At 51.0% G+C, this 27052-nt stretch overlaps 1 protein-coding gene across 2 annotated transcripts in view; it reads right to left on the bottom strand.

The window, feature by feature from the left end:
* Fbln1 (fibulin 1) overlaps positions 1-26470 on the bottom strand; it is an 80346-nt gene extending 53876 nt beyond the window's left edge. The window contains exons 1-7 of one of the 2 annotated variants that reach the window (NM_001347088.1): positions 26207-26470; positions 10410-10515; positions 8034-8169; positions 5280-5451; positions 2803-2859; positions 1519-1620; positions 865-1002 (exon numbers count right to left, since the gene is read on the bottom strand). In NM_001347088.1, the coding sequence (NP_001334017.1) occupies positions 865-1002; positions 1519-1620; positions 2803-2859; positions 5280-5451; positions 8034-8169; positions 10410-10515; positions 26207-26285 (790 nt within the window). In that variant the 5' untranslated portion in view covers positions 26286-26470. The remainder of the gene's footprint in view (positions 1-864; positions 1003-1518; positions 1621-2802; positions 2860-5279; positions 5452-8033; positions 8170-10409; positions 10516-26206) is intronic. The other variant, NM_010180.2, reaches the window with a different exon arrangement.
* Positions 26471-27052: the final 582 nt, after the last annotated feature.

Below are 27052 nucleotides of genomic sequence, written 5' to 3'. Positions count from 1 at the left end.
AAAATATTTCAACAGAGAGGGTGTTACGAAAAGGCCCACGGTGAGCCAAACTGTGTAAAAATTGCTAAAGTCTTAAAAAAACACTCTTAAAAAAACACTCCTCCTCCCTGACTTATGAGGCAAGCTTTTTGCTATTTAACAAATCGCTTAGGCATTTTCCTGGCAGGTATATCATTCATTGAGAAGTGTATGTTTGGATTAGATCATACAGCAATTATCTTAGCGACAATAAACACAGACTTTTAATTCTTTTTATCTCGAGGTCTTCATAATAGTCCAAATATTAACAATAGTTACATCAAGATAGGACAAGATAGATTGCCCTGTCTCGAAGTTCACGGCTGTCAAAGGTTCAAGTGTATCTACTCAGCTGGCCTGGCTCCCAGGCTCTGGAGTCCAGAGGCTCAGGCAGGCAGCAGTGCAGGGTGGGGCAGCGGGATTGCTCAAGGGCTTGGCTGCCAAGAGAAGGCATCTGGCTCTTGGGTCACCCCGTATAATTCAATGATCAACATTTTTACACAAGACCTGCGCTAGCAAGCATCTTCAACTTCATCTGGGTTGGTTCTGTTTGTACGGAAACACAAACGAGGACCCTGGACTTGTTTGTCAAAGATCAGGCTCCGAGCTTTCTAAATCAAATGGGCTAGTGTCACTAACTCAGCATCATATTGAAGTAAACCTGCTCATCACAGACCTTCCTTCATTTGCCCTTGTGTACTTTGCAAGGAGGTGGACCCTCCTCCTTCTTGCAGTACCTGAGGCAGCCACATGGGGGCAGCACCACAGAGCCCAATGGGCCCTTCCCTCTAGGCCATACCCACAGCTGGGGAAGGGGTGAGTTTTAGGTTTGGATGTGAGCTGTACCTTTGCAGTTATTATCCTCTGTGAGCTCATAGCCAGTCCCACAGCTGCTGTCCCGCTGGCAGCGGAAAGAGCCCACTGTATTGATGCAGGATTCTCCCAGCCGGCAGTTATGGCTGCCTGTGATGCATTCATTGATATCTAGAGAGATTAAGGCGATGCAGAAGTAACCAGCAAGAACAACCAAGCCTTAAGCTTGAGCAGAAGGAATGTCCCAGAAGCCATGGTGGATCTGGCTTCCTGCATTCATCAAGTTGCCCAATCAAACTGAGCTGAGTCTTGCTGTGGGCACATCTGGAGAGGGGCAGACACCAAATCAAGCTCTGTTAAGTTTCAGATCTCTTTGAGTAAGGGCCAGACCCTAGAATCATGGCGTCTACAAGACTCCCACAAAGGAGGTCGCATGCATCATCCCCATCTCTTAGACAACGGGAAAGGCAGAAAGAAAGATCTACCCAAGGCCTCACGGCAGATCCTGAACCCAGGTGAACCCCAATGCAGCCCTTTGCCCACACTGTATCTATAGTCTTCTAGAAGACAGCCTTGTCCAGGCAGCACGCAGGTCCCAGCTGTGTTCCAGGAATGGAACAAAGGTTGTGCCACGCAGGCCTGCTCAGCAGAGGCTCCGAAGCACAGGGGCTAGCTCTCAGATGTTACCTTCGCAGGAGACACCATCCGACTGCAGCTGGTAGCCCACAAAGCAAGAGCAGATCACCTCGTCCCCAGTGTCACGGCACTGCTGCTTACAGGGCCCGCCACCTGCAACCAGAGTCCATGGGAGCTAGTGAACAGACTGAGCGACCTTCAGAGACCCTTCCAGGATGCACGGACACAGAAAACAGGCTCCTTGCCACAGCCACGTGTGGTCCTTGGGACACTCCCAAGCCTCGGCTCTGAGCGTCTCCGGGGCCTCTGAAGGCAGCAGAGGTCTGACAAGTTAGGAACCTTGTGTTGCTTCTGTGGTTAGAGTGGACCTGGGGAGGCATACTGCTCGTGGTCAACAAGAGGCCTGGGGGGAACAGGCTCCACCTGGAGGCAGGGCTCTATCAGAGCCCATGTAACTCTCAAGGGTTTCCAGCTGCCCATTCCTGCTAGCTTGCCCATGTCCATGTCCGGTGCTGTGACAATTGTGGGTACAGCCTCTCCCTGCCTGGCACCTCCCCTGTGACTCACACGGGATACTTCGAGTGTAACCCCACTGGGATGATCTGTGTTTCCTTTGCCACAGCCTGGCTGGCTATCAGGGGCACGCAGGCCTTACAGCGATGGTGGCTAATGGATCCTCCTAAGTTGTCACACCGGCTGTCACTCTCGCAGAAATCATCTGTGGCCACCCAGAGAGGGCTCACTCCAAGCTTCCTGGGAACTCCTTATCTCCCTCTCCCCTCCCTCCTGGCCTCAGCGCAGGTTGACACTGAGTGCTGGCGCTATCACTTTGTGATTAAGCTGCCTGCATACCTAACACCCAGTCGCAGAGTGAACCCTTTGGGTGGAGCTGCAACAGAACGGTCAGGTTAGATGAGCCAGAATGTTCTTGAAGAAAAAGAATTTAGTTAGAAAAGGCTGCACTGCGTGGTCACTCTAACGTAAGTGCAAAGGTCTCCTAAGAGACCATGACTCTACAGGGACAAGCGGGGCTCCAGGGACACACAGATAAGAAATAGCTACTCTCCTGGGGCATCGCAGCCTTGGAGAAGTATCATCACCCACAGAGCCCAGGAGCTTGCTGGCACTGGAGTGCTCACACCAGTCCTGCCTCCATAAGCCACTGTCCCCGACAGATCCCCCCGGCTCTGAGCACTCAAGGGTGGAAGAAACAGGGAGCCCCAAGGGCCCCAAGAACAGAAGTACTTTCCAGCTGAGTCTTAGCAGAAGTCAACACTATCCCCTGGGCTTTCATAGCTACCTACCAAAGGACTCCCACAGATCCCAACATCTCACCTCGACAGCGGTCATTCAGGTACGGGTCTTCTTGGTCCTCCTCGTCAGGAATCTTAGCTAGGGGTAGAGAGATGACACAAGATGACACAAGCACCTGCTCCTCCTGTCAGGACCGGACACATCCGAGCACACCACACTCGTTCAACTTTGGTAAATGTACCCTCACATGAAGGGGCAGGTAAGCTCTCCCAACACACAGCCTGAATTAGTTATCGTAGTCGGTGAGTCTAAAGCTCAAGAGAGATGTGAATGAGGTAAAATTCCCAGCAAGCATAGTGCACGGATTGCCTGCAGCTTCTCAGGGCTTCCTGCACGACTCAGGAGCTCACAGTGTAAGAGAGCGGATGAAAGAACCAGGGGGTCGGGGCTGGAGAGATGGCTCAGCGGTTAAAAACACATCTTTCTTGCAGAGGACCTGGGTTCCGTTCCTAGCTCCCACACTTGGCTCACGGCCACCAGTAGTTCCAGTTCCTGGGGCTCCAATTCCCTCCTCTGTCCTCTAAGAGAACTCTTCTGACCATGGAGGGCACACGGTATACATATATGCAGGAAACACTCATACTCAGAAATATAAATTAAAAACAACAAGAAATTCCTATATCACAGAGCCATGGCCCTCAGGGCTTCAAGCACAGGTGGCTGTAGTCAATGGGGACAGGTAGAGCTGGCCAACAGAACTGCTTCTGTGGTCCCACAGCCCTCTGAGGAAGAGCCTGCCACCTGAACACAGATGCACCCAGCCACTGGCTCACACTGGCCAAGACTCAAAAAGGCCAAGTCCTCCCTCCACTACTGTTTGTCATGTGACCTTACACATCACTGTTTGTCATGTGACCTTACACATCAAGGCCTTCCTGAGAGGATCAGATCAAAGGGCAATCACCCACCAATTGCCAGGGCAAAGTGAGGTCTGCAAGGGAGCCAGCCTCCTGCAGAGCACGTGGCAATCTTCCTGTCTCACAGCCGTGATGGTCAACCTCACAGGGCAACTTGACGGGAAGTCACTATGAAGGGAGCTTTGGTGACAGTAGAGTGGTATTTAAATCAATGGACTCTGAGAGGAGCATATGGCCCCTCCCAGATGTTAAGTGAACCTCACTTAAGCAGTTGGAGGCCCTAAGAGATGGAGACGGGTGGGGGGGTGGGGGGGGGGGAAGAGAACCTCCTGCCAGCCAAAGGCCTTTGGAGTTCAGTAAAGCCAGCTTTTCCCTGGAGCTTTGGCCCGCCCTCCAACCCTCCGAGGCCAATCACACAGCTCTCTTTACACAGCTGTTCTTTGGTGTCCATGGGGATAGGTCTTGGGACCCTGGAGGGCATTAAAACCCACAGAAGAGGAGGTGGAGAGATGGCTCAGCAGTTAAAGGGCATGCGCTGCTCCTGCAGAGGATCCAGGTTTGGGCCCAGCAGCTATAGGGTGGCTCACAACCATCTGTAACAACAGTTCCATAAGATCCAGGTTTGGGCCCAGCACCTATAGGGTGGCTCACAACCATCTGTAACAATAGTTCCATAAGGTCCCATGACTGTTTCTGGCTCCAGTAGACACCACACACATGCGGTGCAGAGACATAAATGCAAACAAAACATCCCTACATATAAAATAAAAATAAATTCTTTTTTAAAAATCGACAGATAGCCAGGCGTGGTGGCACACACCTTTAATCCCAGCACTCCGGAGGCAGAGGCGGGTGGATTTCTGAGTTCGAGGCCAGCCTGGTCTACAAACTGAGTTCCCGGACAGCCAGGGCTATACAGAGAAACCCTGTCTCGAAACGCGCCCCCACCCCCAAAATAAAATAAAATAAAATAATTTTTAAAAAATCGATAGACATTCAAGTCTCTTACATAGAATGCCATGGTGTCTGTCCATTGTCTATGCATAGCCTCCTGTAATCCTTAAATCATCTCTAGGTTACTTTTAATACCTAATGCTAATCAATGCTATGTAGATAGTTGTTATTTTGTTCAAGGAGTGACAAGAGAAATGTCTGCACACACCCGGTACAGATTCAAGATCTTTTCTCCAACATTTTCTTTGAGTGTGTGTCATACACACACGTGTGTGTACAGGTGTCACACGCATGCATGCACACATCAACATCCAGTGTCTTCCTCTACAGCTCTCGGCTTATTTTTTGAGACCGGGTTTCTCACTGAGCTGAGGCTCGCTGCTGGTTCAGCTAGACTAGCAGGACAGTGAGCTCTAGGGGCACTCCCGTCTACACACCCCAAGCCCTGGATTAAAGATGCACGCTGCTTGCATGTGGGTCCTGGGAAGCCAAACTCAGGCTTTTAGGTTTGCACCCCAAGTACTTTACCCACTGAGCCATCTCTCAGCCCCCTTTCTCTAATATTGTTAATCTGGGATTGGTAGAATCCAGAAATGTGACACCCACAGGAAGGGTAAGTCACAGACATGCACGTCCCCAGAGAAGAATAACACACTGCTCCTCTGCACTGGAAGGGAGAGGAGTTACCTGGGTCCTGAAGGTCTGCACCGTTGCCTTGGACAAAGTCTGAATTCTCCCGGGCCTTCACACAGCAGGCACGGAACACCAGCCCACACTGGTAGCTTATCATGACAATGGGTTCACAGGTCTGGTCTCGGGCCAGGGATGCCTTTCCCAGCATGCAACAGTGGCAGCACCTCTATGAACAGAAAGATTCCAGACTGGGTCAGGGGTTTGTACAAGTGGCCCCTTGGGACCTCGAAAGAACCTCAGGGGCACACCTCTGACACCCTCTTTCTTGTCGGTGTTCTCAGAACAGAGAGAAAACATCTGGTGTGGGTAATTTATCAAAATGTCAGAAGTAGATAGAAAAGCATGCCAGGCCCCTCCAAGCCTCCTAGGTCTGTTTGGAAAGCAACCTACAAGACCTGGCACCTAGTAGGACTGCTTTCCCTCCCCACCCACATGATTACTATGGTGGTGTGAATGAAAATGGGCCCCATAGACCCGTAGGGAATGGCGTTATTAGGAGGTGTGGCCTTATTGGAGTAGATGTGGCCTTGTTGGAGGAAGTGTGTCACTATGGGTGGGCTTTGAGGTCTCAGATGCGTAGGCTGGGCCCAGTGTCTCACTCTCTTCCTGCTGTCTGCCAATCTCAGCTACTTCTCCAGGACCATGTCTGCCTGTGTTCTGCCATGATGACAATGGACTAAACCTCTGAACGACAATGGACTAAACCTCTGAACTGTAAGCCATCCCTAACTAAATACTTTTCCTTTGTAAGACTTGCTGTGGTCATGGTGTCTCTTCACAGCAATAAGATCCTAACTAAGACAACAAGCCCCTCTGGACCTCCCTTTCCTGACCAACAACCCCCAGCCCAGCCCACCCATCTTGAGGAGAAGGGGGCAGACCAATGCTCCAAGGGCCTGCTCTGTCTGCCAGGTCTCATCTCCCTGCCGGAAAAATAGGCGCACACTCTCAAGCCCAAGAGTTGGGCACAAGAGCCCCAAGGCCCCTAGTAAGACATGGGGCCCAGTCACTGATTTTCAGAGACCTCACATCCCAAAAGTTAAACCTGTGTTCCAACCCAGATCCTGGGTACACAGGAAAAGTCCCAGGTCAGTCCTTCTAAAAACAAAAAGCCTCCAGCAAGAGGCTTTGCTTCAGCCCCTGCAGAGGCTGAGGGCCTTCTCCATCCATGTCCTTCTACCCACTCTGCAGCCGCAAGAAGCCCTGGTGATCTCACCCTCCTATGCGGTGTGAGTAATCTTTTCCAGAAACACACTTCATTAAGCCAGCCAGGGAATCTGCTCCCGCTCTTGCTAGAATGTTCTAATATTTCACACCTCTCTTTCCTCAAGTCTAGGGATGGGGCAGAGCTGTCTGCCAGGCATATAACATAAGCAGAGGCCAGCCCTATCCTGGGAGGTGGTCACTCAATGCTCAAAGTCCTGGCTAAGAGACCCCTTAACCAGGCCACCCATTCTAGCCCTGCTTAGCTCCCTGTACTGGCTGGTTTTGTGTGTCAACTTGACATAAGCTGGAGTTATCACAGAGAAAGGAGCCTCCCTTGAGGAAATGCCTCCATGAGATCCAGCTGTAAGGCATTTTCTCAAAAGTGATCAAGGTGGGAGGGCCCATTGTGGGTGGTGCCATCCCTGGGCTGGTAGTCCTGGGTTCTATAAGAAAGCAAGCTGAGCAAGCCAGGGGAAGCAAGCCAGTAAGAAACATCCCTCCATGGCCTCTGCATCAGCTCCTGCTTCCTGACCTGCTTGAGTTCCACTCCTGGCTTCCTTTGGTGATGAACAGCAATGTGGAAGTGTAAGCTGAATAAACCCTTTCCTCCCCAACTTGTTTCTTGGTCCTGGTGTTTGTGCAGGAATAGAAACCCTGACTAAGACACTCATGTCAGTGCCTTCCCCAACCCCTCATAAAGGCCTGATGGCTATGGTAGGCCACAGCTGTTGAGGCAGAGTCTGGACCCATGAGCACCCTCTGTCCGTGTGCCTACCCACCCTCTCAGAATCCAGACTCTAATCAGATTTTCACTCCTTGGCTCCATTACCACCCTCCTGAGGGAGGGAGATGGGTGTCGCCCCAGAAGCCACTGTCATCAATACCTCTGGAAATCACTCAGGAGGACAACTGGCTTTCTTCCTGGGCAGGTAGGGCCTGACCATTGGTCAATTTGTGTTCAAGCCTAGAGGTGCCGTAGTCATCTCCCATGCACACACACACACAAGCCTTCCATAGCTAACGCAAGCCCTGCAACCTGACCAGGCCCTGGGGCCCCAGGAACATTCGGGAAAAGAAATCCCACTACTTATTCTGATTATGTTCTATGGAGAATCCCCTCTGAGTCCTCGACAAAGAGAGGCCACTGGAGTGTGGGCCCCTCCGGACTCCAATGTCTTCCTGTAGTGTGTGGTTACAGAATCCCATGTTATTAGAGGCCCTAGTGTGGGTCTGGTGTGAGCTCAGAGCCTCAGTTTACCTGAGGAGGAGAGCAGCATGGGGCTCTTGGGCAATAGGGAAATGCCTACCCTGAACTGAGAGGATTTTGATGCGTCCAGAGAACCCCTGCTCTGCCTTCTGCCTGAAGACAGACTCAGGCTCTACCTGTTTCCCCAGGGTGGAGCTGGCTCATCATCATCTCACCCTGTCTTATCTGGAAGTCTGGCTGGTAAGGCATACCGTCTGAATGAGAGGGGAAGGGTACCTGAGTGGTCACAGGGGAAGGTAGACAGGGAGATTGATGGCCTTGGTGGCCTTACTCACCTTTATGAAGATGGTCTCAAGGCTACTGTTGTAGCTGTGGAGCGAGGCGCAGCCTTCTGGCTCGCTGGCCAGGTTGATGCCCGTGGCACAGTGCAGCTCTTCCAGTTGGTTGTGACAACATTGCTCCTGGACCATCCTGTGGGCAGAGCAGGACTCCTTGGTGAAGTTGAGCTCAGAATAGAGGCTCAAGGAGAGGAGTGATGTCCTATGACATATCCCCCACATCCCAGCCCCCACAGGGAGAGAGACACAGAGTAGGACTTAGCAGGTGTTTGGTTAGAGAGAGCAAATGCAGAATGATGTCCGGGGTGGGAGCAAGGAGACCCCCAACTCGGCCTTTTGCCAAGACTAGTTACAGAACATCCTCACCTATGTAGGAACAAAGCAGGCTGCAGGCCCCATCCTCCCCCCCTTCCACCTAGCTCATTCTCTTCAGCCTCCAGAGGGGAAGTTTCAGAGAGTCTTTTGACACCGTTTGTGAAAGGACTAGACTGGAAGACAGTAGCAACCATGATGCCCAGTGCCAGCCTCCTGCCACCCACAGGACTAGCTACGAAAAGCTCTTCAGTAAACAGGACCTGGGCCTGCCAGAGTCTACTATGCCTCAGACTCAAACACATTTTGTGACATCTCAGAGGCCAGAAAGCCAGCCCTGCAGACAACAGAGACGGAAGGATGTCAAATATGGCTCTCATCCAGACCTAAGTAACCTAAAGGCAGAGTCAGCAAGGGCAGAAACAGGAACCTAACCCGTACTGTCTGCAGGAATACAGACAGAACAAAGACAGGGAGGCTTCCCTGACAGAGGCCCAGCTAGCCTTTCCTCTACCCGGGGCTCAGATGTGTGAACCCTGCTTCCCATGTCTCTCCAGATCCGGGATGGGTATGACTACACAGTGACATGAATTTCACACCTGCTTCATTGGACTTGCAGGCAAGAGGTATTTCACTAAAGGAGACTGAGTAGACTGCCTGATGTGCCACTGCTTCAGCCAGTCTAGGGTCACCCAGTCTGTCCCAAACCCTCTTCCTCTGAGCGCTGTATGAACCTGGTGAGGGGTGGGGCGCTGCTGCCCTAACGAGGCTTTAGGGAGAGGATTCGCTGGGTACCTAGAACGGGACCCCAGGGTGCTGGGGTTGGCCCCTCGTACCCCAGGTCTGCTCTGAGCAGCACTGAGATTCTCTCTCTAGTTGGCCTCTCCACACTCCTAGCAGGACCAACAGCCCATTTGGGTTTCTGGGTGTTTAAGGATACCTAGCCTGATTCTACCCCACCCCCAACCCCCACCCCTCCTCAGCCTTCTCCCAACGGCATCCCTCACTCATCTACCCAGCTAGACAAACTGAACCCCTAAGCCATTGCCGACACCCCTCTGGATCCCACCCTACTCCCAGGACTGACAACCTGTCTCCCTGCCTCCGCTTACCTCCCCAGCCAGACCCTTCTCTCTATCCCAGGCTACTGCCCAGTTCCAAGCCACTTACATATCTCCTAGAGTCTTCCAAACAGCCTGTTAGTCTCCCACATGTCAACCGCCTTTTTAAAGACAAGTCTGGACAGATGTGCTGGCACGCAATTAATGCCTAAAACCTCCATCAGATTCTTACCCCGATCCTAGTTACTTCCTTTAACAGCCACACTACCAGGAACAATGGAGAGCACCCCCACCCCCACCTCCCTTCAGCCCTGTGTCTTTCTGCCTGCTGGTCCTCTCTGTTTGGACACTCTCTGGATGCCTTGCTGCTGCCCCAAGAACCTGCACAGCCTGCCCCTGAGTATCCGCGTTGGCTGCTCCCTCCCTGGATGCAACTCCCACACTCCACATGTGACTGTGGAAAGATCTGATAATTTCTTTATGATAACCGACATACTCTATTATCATAATCTACTCTAAGGTTTTACATTCCCCAAACTTTGTGAGTAACCTGGTTTCATCTAGAGAGAGAGAGAGAGAGAGAGAGAGAGAGAGAGAGAGAGAGAGAGTACAAGATATGCTGAAGCTGCGTGAATGAACTGTTTGTGTTCTTGGGGTCTGCGGGCAGGTTCCTTCAAGTCACGAGGTCTCATCTGACGCTCTACGTACAACAAACCTTCCTTTTACCTGGGGAAATGACTTGCCCAGAGTTAGACAGCTGTGGCAGACCTGACTGCACATCTGGATGGTTTTACTTTTCAGGTTGGGGAAGGCAACAGATGCCCCAGTGAGAGCACTGGGCAGCCCAGGGCCATGAGCCAAGCTCTGTGCGCAGGGCTCAGAAGCATAGAGGGAGGAAGGTCCCCCCATCACCATCTCAGACATCTGGCGCACACTGTCCTTTCTCCCGCTTGCCTGCAGAAGGGCATGTGATGTCGGACAGTGGTAACAGCACACACACCTGCACTCCTTGGATTCTGAGGTGTACGGCAGCGAGCAGTCCCTGTGCTGGTTAGCCATCTGATTTCCATCCGTGCAGCAAGCCTCCATGGAGATGTCTGCATTCGCTGTGTAGGGAAGAGAACATGCTGATGGGTGACCCCGCTGGGTATCCCTCCACTGCAGCCCTGCCTGCTTCTTGCAGCCCCAACTACAACACCAGGCCAAGTCTGGAAGGGCAGGGAGTACTCACAGAACACTCTTAGTCACTTTGTAACCTGTAATGAGCATGCTAACCACTCTCAGCTGGAACTGTCCACCCTATTTCCTTCCACAAAGGCCTGGGCCAGCTCTGAACGCAGCAAGCTCAGTGCAGAGACCCGAGCATATAGACCACGCCCCGGAGTTCCTGGTCCAGACAACAAAGGAGAGTTCTGCAGACAGATGCATGGTAGGGGCACCATCGACCTAGCACTCACGGGATGATCATGGTCTGACTCCTCCAGAGGGGAAGGCAGGAAGAAAAGTCTCCAACAGTGGTAAACCCACCACATCCAGGTTTTGATTTGGTGTTTGTAACAAGCTATAAAGGGGTTTCCACCCTCAGCATACAGCCGGGGAAAACTAAGGCTGCTGATAGTCCCGCCCTTCGGCATAACAGTCTTTTGTAGAAACAGCGACCAAAGAGGTGAGGTCAGTGCTGGCCTGGCACAATGCCAGGTCGGAAGTCACAGCTGTCCTGCCAAGCAGCAAGCACAAGCCCTCAGCAAAGGATGCAGCCAGAAACTGAGGCCCTCATCTCAGCCCAGGTCTTTGGCCTCACTAGGCTGCGTCCCCTCTGCTATTGGCAGGTAGAAGATCCCCATGAAACCCCTAAGGTTTGCTCTCAGCCCAAGGGTCTTACAGGACAGGAAACATCGCTGGGAGTGTTGGTTGCTATGCAGACGGCCACTGCCTGTCACCACCATACAAAACTCAGCTTCTAGAGACACCATGGGAGCTAGAGACACCATGGGAACCCATGAGGCTCTTGCAGAGGATGTGAGTTCAGTTCCCAGCACCCTTATACGGTGGCTCACACAACCACCTGTAATATACACATATACATACACATATACACACAAGCATAAACAAACACACAAACATATACACACATATATAAATATATACACACATATACAAACATGCATACACACAAATGCACATACATATACACATATATAAATATACACACATACACACACACACACACCATGCTTTCTCACTATCAGCCTTCTAACATCCCTTCAGCAGCGTTCAGCACCAGTAGCTGCGGATGCTTCGAGCTCATTTCTCTTCCAGGGCTGGCTCTAGCCGGTGGTCCCAGAATAAGGATTACTCTAGAGAGAGACTGGGGCTTAGTAAACCACATCTCAGAAAGGGAAGACGAGGAACTTCCAGAAACATTCAGCATAGTGAGGTCAGAGCACAGCTGAGCTGAACCATTCCACTTGGCCAGGAAGAGAGGGCCTTCGCTCTGAACCACCCTTCCCCATGACTATGTGGGGCTTTCCCCTTTCCCTGAGGATGTCTGGAGAACACTGAGCTGTGCTCTACAGGAAAGATGTGTCCATTCATCCCTTTCTTACAATTTCCAGGCTCCCCTGAGGGTGTCCTTGGGATGGGTGAGAACGTGACGGTTTGTCCCACAGCAGGGCCTAACAATCTGTTATGAGCCATTTTGCTCCCACTCCCATTTTGCTGTCCTCTCTCCATGGTCCCCCCATGATTCCATCTGGTGATTACAGAGTTCACAGAGCGAGGGCATCGGAGTGAGGGCCACATACTGATGCCAGCCCTACCCATTCACTCAGTCAACAAGGTAGAAGATGAAAACTGACCCGAGGATGCACTCCCACTGCCACCCGAGGCTGTCTTCTGATTGCCACAAGCACGCCAAGGCATGCACATGTCCACAGTCACACACACACACACACACACACACACACACACACACACACACACACATCTAAAAACAAGAAAGCAAGCATAGAAGCATTCACACAAAACATGGTCCCGACTGTTCCAAAGAGTGGTTTAATCCCTAGATAAGTGGTGTAGTGTGTCCCCATAGTTTCTCCATGTAGCCCCAAGCCCCCAAAACACATCTGACACACACACAAACTCATACAACATCACCAATGTGATTAGACTCCTTAAGCTCTTCTCCAGACCCAGCCTCTCCCTCACACTGTCTGTCGCCTCCCGGCAGTCTTAGGGCCCTGGGCTCCCATCTTAGAACCCTTCACTCTGGGCTCATCTCTCTGGTCCTGATGTTCCACTTATCTGACACACTCTTCCAAGCAGAGATCCTGACACTGAGTCTGTCCCTTGTCCCCTTATACTTTAGCCAAACCTGTCATGGAAGCAAAGAGTTGAAATGATGAGCTAGGAGGCTGAGGCAGGAGAGTTTCTGCAAGTCTGGGTTCAAGACTGTTCTGGGATACATAGCAAACCGCTCTCCAGGAAAACAAACAAACACACAGACAAAAAACCCAAAAGCAAGACTGGGGAGAAGGGCACAGCTTTGGAGCCATTAAAACTCTGGCTCTAGTGTTGGAACCTTCGGTCCCTTTGTGACCCTGGCATGGCCACTTCAGCCCTCTGGCCCATTTGTATTAACACAGAGCTCATTTTAACCTCTGCAGTCTCTGAGAGGGTGGAGCAGGTTGATGAAGTTCTAAACAGTGGTTTTGCCACTTGTTAGAGGATGGAAGGGATGCCTGCTGTCACCTGAGAGAGGGGAGGCTCTGCCAGTTCTGTGTGCAGAATTCCATTAGCAAGGCTGCACTCTAAGTGGGTGGGTGGGAACTGAGTCCTGAGCTGCATGGGGGCCATCTAGTGTGTTTTAAAAGGAATCCTGTTAGAGGACCTTGGACACCCTGAACCATGTGCGCTCAGCGGGACAATCAGATGTTAAAACTTTCAGGCAGTCTGGAAACTTGGAATGTCCCTGGAATGTGGCTCCACTGTTCCTAAGCAGAGTGTCCCAGGCCTGATACCTGCAGAGCAGAGCTGTCTGAGAGCTGTCAGTGCCTCCCCTGAGGCTTCAAGGGATCAGCTCACCGTCCTTGGGCCTGAGATGTCTCATAAGTCAGTGGACAGTGCTTGCAATGCCCCCTTAAGAGACCAGGCAGGGACCACAGCCAGGCTGGACAAAGGCCAGAGGAGTAGCCTTTTGGCAATAAACAAGCCCAAGATCCCACTCAGTCCCCAGATCCTGTCCCCTGAAGCTCTGAGCTTCACCCTGCCGGGAATGCATTACTTCTAACCTTTCTCTCTCAGGAAGGAATACCCAGACCCAGCAGAACATTTGAGCACAACGTGAGGATTTAGAAATCTTATTCTAAGTGATAATCACTTGCTCAGGCTACAGCCTGGGAAGGAGAGGAGCCAGGCTGGGGACAGCAACATTTTCAGAGTCCCGCTAGGTGCACAGAGCAGACCAATGCCTGAACATCACTCTATAAGCCCAGCACTGTAGCTAACTAGGGAGGCCACAGGGATTGCCAAGCAGGGGTCTGTGTCAACAGCTGGAGCTGCATGTGCTGGCCCAAGCTCACAGGCTCCTTCATCAAGGTGGAGTTGTCTGTCTAAGGATGTTCTGGGAGCTCCAGCCCAACAGGAAAGGAGTCCAGGAGGACCCATGCCAGTCTAGAAGGGCTTACAGCATCTGGGGATGTACACAAGGGCAGTGAAGAAAGCAGGCATGGGCACACCTGCTTCTGGAGCCACCACCCTGCAGTTATCAGAAGTCCGCCAGGGTTTTCCCTATTTCTGTCCCCAACAACAGTTCCCCAACTGTTTCCATAGTCATCAGTCTCTTTCAGATACCTGAAGGGCTCAGCCACCAAAGGGTCATAGCAAGGAAGGACTTCAGACTTCAAACAGAGCTAGGAACTGAATCTGAATCGAGTCAAGTCACCACTAACAGAAACAATGCTGTGTCTCCCATCCACACCAAGGCTATGCTTCACCAACCTAAAGCAGCACATGGCCAGCTCTGCCCAGGACTCGACAGACACTGAGGCCCTGCACCCTCCTGCTCCCTGGCACTGGACTTATGTCATGGACAAAGAAGCATCCCCCCCCCCTTTGATGTCCACACTGCGTCTGTATTGGCCAGCATCCCGACCTAGGCTCAAGAAGCATTAATTCCAAAGAACGAGGAACTGCTGGGCATGGCCACCCCTAAACCACAGAGGATGTTTGGGGCAGAATGCTCTGCCTTTCAAATGAGGGCTTCTTCCTGGTTCTTCTCAGGGAGTGGAGGGAGTGACCAGAAGGAAGGTTCCTCGGCTGGAGTTGAGCACAGCAAAGGGCAAGACTCGCTAGAAGTTCAACACGAGCCAGAGTCTAGAGCTGCCGCTTCTGATCCCTGGAGATGGGTCTTACTTTCCACTGGTGGGCTCAGGGCACTACCCGCCTCTTATCCACTAAAGAAGGCAGAGCTGTGGAAGAGGAGGGGTTGGAGAAATGAGAACACATCCCTGGTAACCACAGCCCAAGATGCTAACAAAGGCTCCCTCTATAGGTTAGTCTTTAAAAGGTGTGTATGCCCCAGGCAAGACAGGTTCTATAGGGCAGGGCCAAGCTGACTTCAGCACACAAACACACACAGCAGGGACAAGGACACACGCACACTCACACACACACTTTCTCTCATCCTAGTTAGAAAGGGAGATTACTGTATTCACAATGACTATGTTCACTTTTTTTTTTTTTTAGATAAACAAGCTATACTCGCCTTATGAAAAATCAAAATATAGTCAGAGAGCTCAAGACACGGGAACACGGGTCCCTAAAAGTCAGATCCATACACAAAGCCAGCAGATGATTCAGTGTAAAGGTGACTGCCGCCAAACCTGAAGACCAGGGTTCGATCCCTGAGACTCGCTTAGCAGGAGAACCCACTCTCCATCCCCTGGCCTCCACCTATGCTCATACACAGGCTGCCCCCCTCCCATTTTAAAAAATGTAAATAAAAAAATTATAGGCAGTGAACAAGTGCTTGTCAGGGGCTGGGGGTTGGGTGGGAAATTAAGATTTAATAAGTATGAAATTTCCGTGTGGGAAAATGAGAACATTCTAGAGATAAATGGTAGAGACGTATACACAGCAGTGACTTCTTTTATGGGATCTGGAGGGTACACACCTGATAGTAAAGAGTGTGATATACATTTCACCACAATGAAAACATTCATTAAAAAATACAAACTAGTGTTTAAACAAACTAACTAACAAACTAACAAACAAACAGTGTTTAGGGGCCAGAAGGATGACTCAGCAGTTAAGAGCCATTACCACTTTCACAGAGCGCCTAGGTTTGGTTCCCAGCACCCACAGGGCAGCTCACACCTGTCTCTAACTGGAGTTCAAAGGGATCTGATAAGTGATAGTTTGTATTTGCTTGGCCAAGGGAGTGGCTCTATTAAGAGGTGTGGCCTTTATGGAGTGGGTGTGTTGTTACTGTGGGTGTGGGCTATATGACTCTACCACTAGCTGCCTGGAAGTCAGTGTTCTACTAGCAGCCTTCAGATGAAAACTCTCAGTTCTGCCTGCACCATGCCTGCCTGGATGCCACCATACGCGTGCCTTACTGATAATGGACTGAACCTCTGAACCTGTAAGCCAGCCCCAATTAAATGCTGTCCTTTATAAGACTTGCCGTGGTCATGGTATCTGTTCACAGCAGTAAACCCTATGACATGATGCCTCCAGTGGCCTCTTTGGGCACTACATGCATGTGATACACCTACAGAAATACAGACCAAAGAGTCATACACCTCAGTACAAATAAACCTTTTAAAAACTTAGCGTTTTCAACAAGTCTGGTGGCGGCACACACCTTTAATCCCAGTATTCAGGAAGTAGAGGCAGGTGGATCTCTACGAGTTCCAGGCCAGCCAGGGTTACATAGTGAGAATGTTTTGTTTTATTATTTTTTTAACACAGTGTTTAGGTGTATAACAGTGGTCCCTTCCTATAAACCCTAGTTTGGGAAGCTGCGGTAACCAGACTTCTAGCTCGGACCCCATAGTGAGGTCCTGCCGGCCCCAAAATAAAATAAATCAGAATCATTTTTGCGAGTCCTTCCACCTTCTCTGTCACTAGGAAAGGAACTGAACATTTTGCCCGTAAACTTGTTGGTCTTTTTCCGCCAGTGCTGGTCTGACTACCATGAAGAGATGAATTTAGTCAACTGCACTTGGGAGTGTTCTTAAGAGCAGCTGTGTAGACAATGACATGATTCGCATGGTGAGCTGTGAGATTCCAAATAGGAAGAGTTAAACTGTGTGGTAACAAAGAGAAATAATTCAAATAACTTATTTTGAAAAACCTCCCTGGGGAGTGTCTTCCCCCAAGTGTCTCTAAGGTAGCCATGCGGGAGGTATTAAGATCCAAAGCAGGGCCCCGAAATGGCGGTGCTGGTGACAAGGTCCTAAACAGAAGGACTCTGACTGGGTAAACAGGAGGATTATTACTGGGTAAACAGAAGCTCACACTCGGCATTCCTCGGGAACCTTGTAAGCAGTTTTCTCTTTACTGAAAACAAAAACAAAAAAACTATCTCCTTTATCAGCCCCAAAGGCCAACTACACTGGGCAAGGGCATCGAGTTCCCGGTTAATCTAAACAGCCTTTATCGACTCAAAGACCACAACCTGGCTGACTAGCATGTAAAATTCATTTGCCTTCCCAGCAAGCCGCTGCTCGCTCTATCCCAGTGAGACAGCCGGGAACTTGCTTTCCCAAATAAACTTTTCTTTCTAGCCACAGAGTGGTCCAAGTGGGTAGGTTCATGGCACCCTCACTTAGAGCAGGGCAGTGAGGAGGGGGCCTCAACTATGACCTAAGACCTCCTCCTCATGCAGGTGCAGTTCCCGCAGACTCACCTGGGGATCGGGAATGATCAAGTCACCTTGAACACTGGCATCCTGGGTCCTACCATCCGGACACAAAATTTGCAGACTTCCCGAAGCCCACAGAGATACAGTCCTTCCTTCACCCCATGGCTCACTCCCATTACACCCAGAGCAACCTCTCTTAGTGTCTACCAGTAAGTTACCGAGCAAAGTCCCCACCCAGTCCACATTTCACAGGTGCTGAGAGTTCCATACCACAGCTGGTCTGTCACAGCTGGTCGGTCACAGGCCCACTGGTGACACCTTCAGAAAGGTGAAGGTTGACCACCCCAACCAGCACACACACCTGCAGCACTGAGAAGAGTGACTCAGAGCCCATCACAATGTCAGCATTTGGTGGGGACAGGGAGAAGGCACACCTCCCCACTGATGCCTGCAGCATTTAGGGACCTGAACTCAAACCAAACCTGGGTTGATCGTGGCTTTGATGCCATGCGGAAAAGAATTTCAAGACTGGCCAGAGTTGAGGTTTAATAAGAGTATTTAAAATTTAATAAGAGTATTTAAAACAACAACAACAACCAAAACCCGGCTTAAGTAGGAGGATTAAGAGGAAAGGTGCTCAGATAGAAAGATAAGACACCAAGCACTTGGGTTTGGCCTTCTCTACGGAGAGTCTTGGAACAGAAAACAAACCCAAGTGTGGGTGTGGACTCCCCGAGGGAGAGCATTGATTTCTGAAAGTCAGATACATCTTTTTTTTTTTTAGGTTTTGAAGTTACTCTCTCCAAAGGCTTACTATGAAACCTAAATAATTACCCTCGGGCTATCTGACAGGATCACAATTGTTATATTAAATAGAAAACTCTAGCCCACAGGTATGTAGGAGAGCTATACCATAAACACACTCACTGTGCTTAAAAGTCCCAGGCCCAACCTTGGTTCACTCACTTTAATATAGAGCAGTGGTTCTCAACCTCCCTAATGCTGAGACCCTTCAATAGCTCCTCAGGTTGTGGTGATTCCCCCCCCCCCCAACCATAAAATTACTAAATTGCTACTCCCAAAGGGGTTGCGACCCCCAGGTTGAGAACCCACTGATACAAAGTATCTGTAAATGAACCGAATATTGGCTGGGATTCCTGCTTCTCAGCTGACAAGTGGCTTCAATCATATTCCAGAGTGTGGGGCTCCTCTACTTCCTGTGTCCCTGCAAGCTCTGTCGTTCTATTCTGCTTCCAGGTTATCACTGCCGCTCCTGTGCCACCAGCCTATAGCGGCAGCTTCCAAGTCTGTCAATTAACTGACCCACACCCCGAGAGCTTCGAGGTCCCTTCACTGAGCAGGGCCCCTTCAGCCAACCCAGAACCTTCTCTCACTTCAGTCCTGGTTGCTTGTCTATAGAAACACCACCTAACTACTTTTAACTTCTAACTCTGTCATCTGACTGGGCGACAAGATCCTCAAGCAATTAAGAGCATAAACCAAGAATAAACTCTCTTGCCCAATATGGCTGCCCTTCAGTCAAAGAATCCACAGGCTGGCAACCTGCCTAAAGCTGCAACCCTTCATTTGTTCCACAGGCTGTGGTGTCTCCCAACCATAAAATTACTAAGTTGCTACTTCATAACTGTAATTTGCTACTGTTACGAATCATAATGTAAATATCTGTTATGCACCCTGTGTCAGGGGCAGTGGTGCTCACCTTTAGTCCCAGCACTGGGGAGGCAGAGGCAGGCGGGTCTCTGTGAATTTGAGGCCAGCCTGGTCTACAGAGAGACTGAGAGAGTCCTGGGACAGCCAGGGCTACATAGAAAAGCCCAGTCTCAAACAAACAAACAAATAAGCAAAAAAGAGCGATCTCCTATGGGGCTGGAGAGATGGCTCAGGCACTAAGAGCATTTGGTGATTCCAACACCCAGGTGACATACAACAGTCTGTAACTGTCCAGGAGATGGGGACAGCTAGTGCAGCATATAGAGATGTCACCAAACAGAAGGTAACATTGCTCAGCCTCAAACAAGCTGCCATATCTCTCCAAACCTCGGGGATATCTATTCCACAATCAAATGTGCAGAAATGGGGAGGTGAAGGAGGTAACACCGGAGACAGGACTACAGGATGAAACAGAATCCACAGTTATTCTATAGGAACTGCATATTCCTCAGCACCTACCCACCACCTGGCCCAGATCCCTCTTTCAGAGAATGCCACTGACCCATAGAACTACTGTGGCAGTCGGGCAGATGGCATCAGGGTAAAATTTTTTTTAAGATTTATTTATTTATTATATGTAAGTACACTGTAGCTGTCTTCAGACACCCCAGAAGAGGGCGTCAGATCTCATTAGGGGTGGTTGTGTGCCACCATTGTGGTTGCTGGGATTTGAACTCAGGACCTTTGGAAGAGCAGTCGGTGCTCTTAACCACTGAGCCATCTCTCCAGCCCCCAGGGTAACTTTCTTCCAGGTGAGTTCACACTTCCAAGGGGCCGGGAGACAGCTTAGTCAGTGCTTTCCGTGAAAGTGGACGGACCTCAGCTGGAGGCCCAGAACCCACATAGAAGGCTGAACACAGTACCCATGCATTTGTAATCCCGGTACTGGGGAGGCGGAGGCAGAAGGATTACTGGAACTTGCTAGCCAGCCTAGCCTAATGCTGGTGAACCTCAGGTCCCAGTGAAAGGCCTCATCTCAAAAGCAAAGCAGGGCTGCAGAGATGACCCAGCAGTGAAGAGCACTTGCTGCTCTTCCAGGGGACCTGAGTTCGGTTCCCAGCACCCAGGTAACTCCGGTTCCAGGGGATCCCACACCCTCTTTTGGCCTCTGAGGGCAGACAGACAGACAGACACACACACACATACACACACTAATTATATTAAAAAGCATGGCCGACAGCTCCTAAGGAACAACCCTGGAGGTTAACCTCTGGCCTCCACACATGGACATCAGCATACACCCATAAGTAACTAAGTAAAAGTCATAAAACTGACAGCTACAAACAGCACAATACATGCAGTGTGTGAGCTATGCAGGCTCCAGGGAACAGGCCCAGGGTCCCACCCATTACGGGACACCAGGGAAACATGTGTCCCTGCACACGCTCGTTCATGGCTTCCAGAGAGAAACAGCAGACCCCACCCTGATATGTAACACCAAGGTCACTAGGTCCTCCCATGACTGTATAGACACCGGGCTTGGGATTAAGGGGTTCGGTACCACTCTTCAGGTAGAGGCTTTCCGAGTGTCAGTCTGGGGGCCACCAAGATCTAATTAATGTCTAAGGTTTCTCAGTGTGTTAAGTAGAAGATTTTCCCACTGTAGTAGGCCTGAGTCTCAGTTTCCCCTACTGTCGGACTTGCCCCTCCCCACCTCTGCCTGCGCATGCATGGGCCTTAGGCTGCTAGATTCACAGGGAAAGCAAGGGCGCTGCCTCAAGAGCCATCCTACCAAAAACATTTTTCTTCTTAGGCGGTCCTTACAAAACTCTGGATGTTAAATGTCCTCTTGTTCTACAGAGTAGGTGGGGTTGAGGAAGGACCAATAGTGAGGCTAGCCTCCATTGACCCCACCCCCGAGTTTCGAAACAAGCTCAGACCCTCAGAGAATGGCCCTGGTGTTCCATAATGGGTGGAATCCTGGCCTGCTGCCTGGAGCCTCCATAGCACACACCTTGCAAGGATCCTGCCCATGGCCTCAGTCACTACCTTCTCTAAAGCTACAGCAGAATGAGGGGACCCTGCAGGGACTTGGGACCGGGATTAAAGAAGCCAAAACTGCCGACCCCGACAATAAAGCCAACAGAACGGAATGCGCATGCCCAGAACGTGTCCCAGACCGCACAAGGGTCTGAGGTATGGAGAAGCAGCCAGGAGGGGGCAGAGGAAGATGAGGAGCAGGGCACTGTTAGGAAGGCGAGTTATCTTCCCCTTGACGCGCCCTGGAGCAGGTCCAGCTCAGGCAGCTATCTTCTGTGCCAAGTCTAGCACACCCAGTGCCATCCTCACCGCCGACCCTTCCGTAGCATCCCACCCTGCTCCTCAAACCATCTCCCCCCTGGCTTCCTTCACTTCTCCGGCCACCTGTCACGTGTCCTCACACACCTGGCCTTTAGAAGTTGCAGCCGGGTGGTCCTAGGTCAATGTGCTCCTGCCAACAGCCCTTCCTTCAGGGACTCCTAACCACCCTCGACTCGCTCCAACACGCAGGCTCACAGAAGAATTGTTTCCTGTCTCGCACCGCCTCTTTGTTCTCTTACAATTCCCAGCACCGAGCACAAATGATTACACTTGAACTTAACACCTGGAGGGTGGGGCTGGGCGGTGTTTCACTCTGTACTTTCTTCCAGTGCTTTGCAACCACGCCGAAAAAGCAAATGATCTCCTGAGACCCTAGCAACTGCATAGGGACCCTAAAGAGATTCAGGCAGAAAGAGCAAAGGTTGACTGGCCCTCAACCCAGCTCAGCTTCTAAAGCTCCCAGATCCACTATAAAAGCCCCGGGGAAAGCCGTATCCCTCACTGATGCTGGAATTAAGAAAGTGAAGAGTTAACTGGTAAGATATGAGGCCACCGGGCATCCTTGTTCGGCCTGGGACCCCTAATCTCTGTGTGCCTTATTGTCCTCCTGTACAATGGGGAAAATGACAGAGTCCTCTGTGAGGAGGTATGTGGCATGCATGCTACCAGGTCCTCTAGGTGAAGCAGGGTCCAGGGCTAGTGTCCTGCATCCATTCTGTCAAGGGATAGTAGTATCCCACAGCCACTCTCAGTCAAACTACAGGCAGTACTGACTCTTAGTGATGGAGTTTCCCAAGAGAATTTTCAAGTCAAAAGGAAAGGCAAGACTTCACACATGTAGCAAAACTCAGTCTGTCTTAACTCCAGTAGGTGAGAAGACTGAAAGTAAAAAGAGACCCAGGAAAAATACTGGGTCACATACCTCACAGGGCTGTCAGCTCTTGGATGGGAGTCACTTCCGTTAGCCTAATGGCCCAGAACAGCATTAACCAGTGAAGTTGACTGACATCGAGAAATAGAGGCTTGGGCCACTTACCATCTTGAGCCACTTTCAAAACCGAGTCTAGCTTCCCCCTACCCTCTTTTGGGGTGAGATCGCCCAAATACACCCCCTGGAAACACACAGACCGCTGGAGTTACACCCACCAGCTCCATCACTGACCCCACCTTACTCAGGACCAGCCTGGGGTGAAAGGAGGTGAGGCCTGTCCAGCTTAGGAAACAGCACCTCTGCTTGCCCTAAGTGGGGCAGATGCCTTACCGGGATTTTGAAAAAGTTCCTTTTCTCCCATCCTGTTTTGTTACACAGCCATAGCTGAGATCATTTCAAAGAAATTGGACCCACACACACACTATGTCAAAGCAGCTATTAATCAAATTGCTACAATGTGATATTTCACAAAAGGAAAGTCTTTTGTAGGATAGAATACACTGGGATGGGGGTTCCGGGCTGGAAAGATGGCTTAGAAGATAAAAGCATTGGGAGTTCTTGCCCAGAATGTGAGTTTAGTTCCCAGAACCCACGTGGCAGCTAACACCTATCTGGAACTCCAGTACCAGGAAGAATCTGATGCCCTCTTCTGGTCGTCCCAGGTACTGCACATACATGGTGCACATACATGCAGGCAAAACTCTTACACAGATCAAAGTTAAAAATAAACAAACCTAAAAAACAAAGTGCATTGGTAAAATCTCATGTGCCTTTTGGGAACTGTTGCCCAAAGTGTTACCTGCAAAGATGGCTGTCCATTATGCCTTTTGCCTGGGTTACTGGACCTTCAAGGAGTGGCTTCCCCAAGCACAAGGGTAGGGCAGAGAGCCCCTATATGTTCCTGGTTATCTCATTGTGGTGGTTTGAATGAGAATGGCCCTCATAGATTCATATATTTGAATACTTGGTCCCCAGTTGGTGGATTAGGAGGTGTGGCCTTGTTGGAGGTGTGTCACTGGGAGTAGTGGGCTTTGAAGTTTTAAAAGTCCATACCATTCCCAGTTAGCTCTCTCTGGCTCCCTCTCCCTTCCCTCCTCACCCCCTACCTCCTCCTGCTTGTGGATTAAAAGGAAGCTCTCAGCTATATCTCCAGCACCGTGCCTGCCTGCCATCATACTCCACACCATTACCATGGACTCTTTAACTCTCTGAAACCTTGATCCCCAAGGTAAATGTTTTCTTTTATAATTTGCCTTGGTCATAGTGTTTTTTCATGGCAATTGAAAAATGACTAAGACGCGCAAGTTATCTTTTGCCAACAGGACTTTGCTCAGGCTCTTTCTCCTGCCAGAAATGCACACTCCCCCCCCCCACCTCCCCCTACCCCCACCCCACCCCCAGCAAACATTGAGATAAACACCACGGGTGCACATTGCCTCCTCCAGAAAGTCTCCCCCGACCCAACCATTAAGGCTTGGCTTGTTTATCTGATCTCCTGGAAGCTACGAACCACACGAAGGGAAAGGGTGAATCTGTCTCATCCCTTGCCACATCCGGGAAACCTCAGCATCTGGCGCTGTGCTGTCCCTCAGTGCCTATTTAGTGAAGGCTTCTGCATGCCCTTCACCACCAGGGCTGCCTGTTTGGGGCTCCTTCAGGAAGAGTTTGAAGTTCCGAAGCATGGACAAAAAGGGCTCTCCAGCTGCTTAGCTCTCTTCCTTAACCCTTAAAGCAACCTAACAAGCGGGAATCTGTTATCGTGTTTTACAAACTGGGAACCGCCCAGCCATTCCACTGGATTTTTCTCCAGATAGGAAAACTGGTTTCCAAAGCACTAGGTACCCGGGTAATCTGATGAGCGAGCTGGGGAGCAGGGAGCAGACTTCTCACCTTCACAGTGGGACTTCTCCCCTTCACCGTGGGAGGGGGTTGGAGGGTGGAGTGGGCACAGACACACCAACACAAAAACTGCAACTCTAGAATTCATAACTTTAAGCCCTGGAGGTCTCAGTGCTGCGCCCCCCACCCCCAGGGGTTCTCCCAACCCCCAGCCCCATCTTCCTGCCTCCAGTCTCCACCTCCTGACTGGGAAAGTTCCAGGAGCTCAGCTCACAGCCACATGTTTCTGCCAAGGGCTCAGGGCCTTTGTTCTCCCTCCCAACAGGACTTTTCTTTTAATCAGTCGGAAACTGCAAGCTGGAGCCAGAGGCCAAGAAAGCCTTGGAGAAAACACAACTGTTTCTCCCAACACCTCCCCACCCCCCTACACCCCGTCTGCTCCCTACACCCTCAGCTGGTCCTGAGGCAGCCAAGCCCAACAGGACAGATAGTCACAGGACAGTCATGGGCTGACTCTGTCCCTTAGCAAGAAAAAAATCAGGGCTCTTCTGCATATATATACAAATATATACACAGCCAATGGGGGACAAGTGAATGGCCAACAGGGTACTCTGCTGGGCTGGCTTCCCTAAGGTCCTTTTTAGATGTCAGCTTTCTCGCCCACCCCACAGCTCTCTGGGGCCTGAGATCAGGGTCTCCTGGCCTTGCTACAGGCTGCAGGAAGGGACCAAGCAGCTTCAAACCCTTTTCTAAGATCATACCAAACTGAACTAACCAAACTCAAGGCAGCTTCCCCTACAAGCCACAAAATGGGCCTGAGTGACTCTAGGAGACACGACTCTGAGTACCACATCTTTCCACCTGTCTCCTTTCTGCAGCAATATGGGGGTATCAGAGGTCCCTGCCATTTGCAACGGGTGTGCCTCCTCCCTTATTAAAAGTCCTCTCTGGTTTTCACTCTCCCTGGCAGGGATTCAAATGCCTTCTTTGGCCCACAGACCCACCTCACCATCTCTGGTCCAAGCACACAATCTGCTCCAAGAAGCCTCCCTGAACTCTGAGGGGCTGCAAAGCTCTTGGCACCAACTCAGGCCTATGAGCCTACCCACCCTGTCTCCTACACTGAGAAGTGACCCAAGATGTGCCAAGGCTGTAGCCAGTGCCCGGAACAGCCAGAACTCCTCCAGGATTCAGGACCAGCCAGCCCCTTCTCCCTCCCCTCTGCCTCTCTCTAAGACTCCTCCCAGTCGTTAGTTATCACAACCAGTGACCTTTTGACTAAAAGGGTCAGAGAGTTCAAAAGAAACTAAGCTAACCCAGGAATAAAGAATAAGAGATCAAGAAGGTGGTGTGGATCTAGGGCCCCCTGCAGAAACAAAGACTCCAGGAGGGCCAGGCTTGGCTCTGAGAACCCCTTAATCACAAGAGGTTAAAGGTCATAGATTTACAACCCCATTGCTTCTCTGATAGACAGGTAAAGTGCTTGCGTCAGGCCTTGCAGCTTTTGGACTGAGAAAAGTACAGCCTAGGTGGACCCTACTCCATTCTAAGTTTCCTGTACTGGGGACGTGATTCTGGGCCACTAATCTGCTACTACGGTGAACCAGCAGGGAAGAGGTGGCCAGCTCCCAAACCTCTGGGATGTTTCTCTATTTTCTGTTTTCTTTCTGCCCCCATCTCTGTCTTCCTGTCTCAGTTTGTTCAGGGGCAAAATGGGTGCAGTAGTTCCTCCCGCACCCACCTCCCACCCCCACCCCCGAGGGTAGGGGTTGGAGGCGGTTTAAAAGATGCACTAAAGTTACTTCCAGTACAGAGCACTTCCCACCCCCACGGCCCAGCAGGCGATCTGCCTTCACCAACAGAGGACCCGGCTTCGTGAACCCGCAGGAGGATCTGTTTGGAAGGTTAAAGATTTAAAGCAAGTCCCCCTAGTGAGGAGGGCATTGGAGCCGAGCCGGAAGTATTGGGGGGGGGGGGTCGTGGGCCTGGATTCCACGCAGCTCTGGGGACCGTGCGATGACCCCTGGGTGCAGCGCGCGCTCCGGAGCATCGGGGGCTGCAAACTTCCAGGGAGCTTGGGGCCTGGGTGGGGACCTAGTGCGGGGCCGTGGGCCCGGGGCTCCCCTACCTCGGGCTGCCAGCAGCGAGAGGCTGCTGAGCAGCAGCAGCGGCAGCGGGACGAGGCGCGACGGCACGGGGCGCTCCATGGGGCTGGCGGGCTCCGGCGGCGGACAAAGGCACGGCGGGCAGCGGCTACACGCTCGAGCCAGGCCTGGGCAGCCAACGCGAGGCTCCTGCGCGCCGCGTTCAATTATCCCGCCCGGAGGAGGCGCGGCGGGGGCGGGGCCCGCGGGGACCCTCCCTTCAGCACTGCGCAGCTGGAGCACGCCGCCACCCAGACTCTCCTGCGGGGATGCAGGCAGAGCGCAAAGCTCAGAGACGTGCCACCCACCTACAGGCAGAAAGTCACGTGAAAAGTGTCTAACCTAAATTGTCAGGATAGCGGGCAGCCGTAGGCTAGACCAGCAGAAGCCTGCTTGTGTAGACTCCCTGGCAGCCGCCAGACAGTTTAGAGGACTCTCTGATTTATTTAAAAAAAAAAAAAAGAACAATAAAATTTTTTTTTTAAAAGCTGGGAAAATGGCTCGCTCGATGGCTCAGTGGATAAGACACTTGCTGTGAAGACAAGAGGACCTGAGCTCAAATTTCCAGCATTCATGTAATATAAATAAATGCAAAAAAATTTAGACTTTCAACTGGATGTGATGGCACACGCCCAACACTCCAAAGGCAGAGGCAGGAAAATCTCCTGAGCTAGTTCTGTAGATCGAGTTCCAGGACAGCCAGGGATACACAGACAAACACTGTCCGGAAATACAAACAACAAGATTAAAGTAAAAACAAACCCACTACAGGTAAATTTGGAGGACCATAGGACCCCAGTTAGCTGATTGCGTGGGACAAGCAATTCAAA

The sequence above is a fragment of the Mus musculus genome, chromosome 15, assembly GCF_000001635.26.
Source record: "Mus musculus strain C57BL/6J chromosome 15, GRCm38.p6 C57BL/6J".
Classification (NCBI taxonomy): domain Eukaryota; kingdom Metazoa; phylum Chordata; class Mammalia; order Rodentia; family Muridae; genus Mus; species Mus musculus.
The sequence above is the reverse complement of the archived record's forward strand: the minus strand, read 5'-3'. Positions and strand labels throughout refer to the sequence as shown.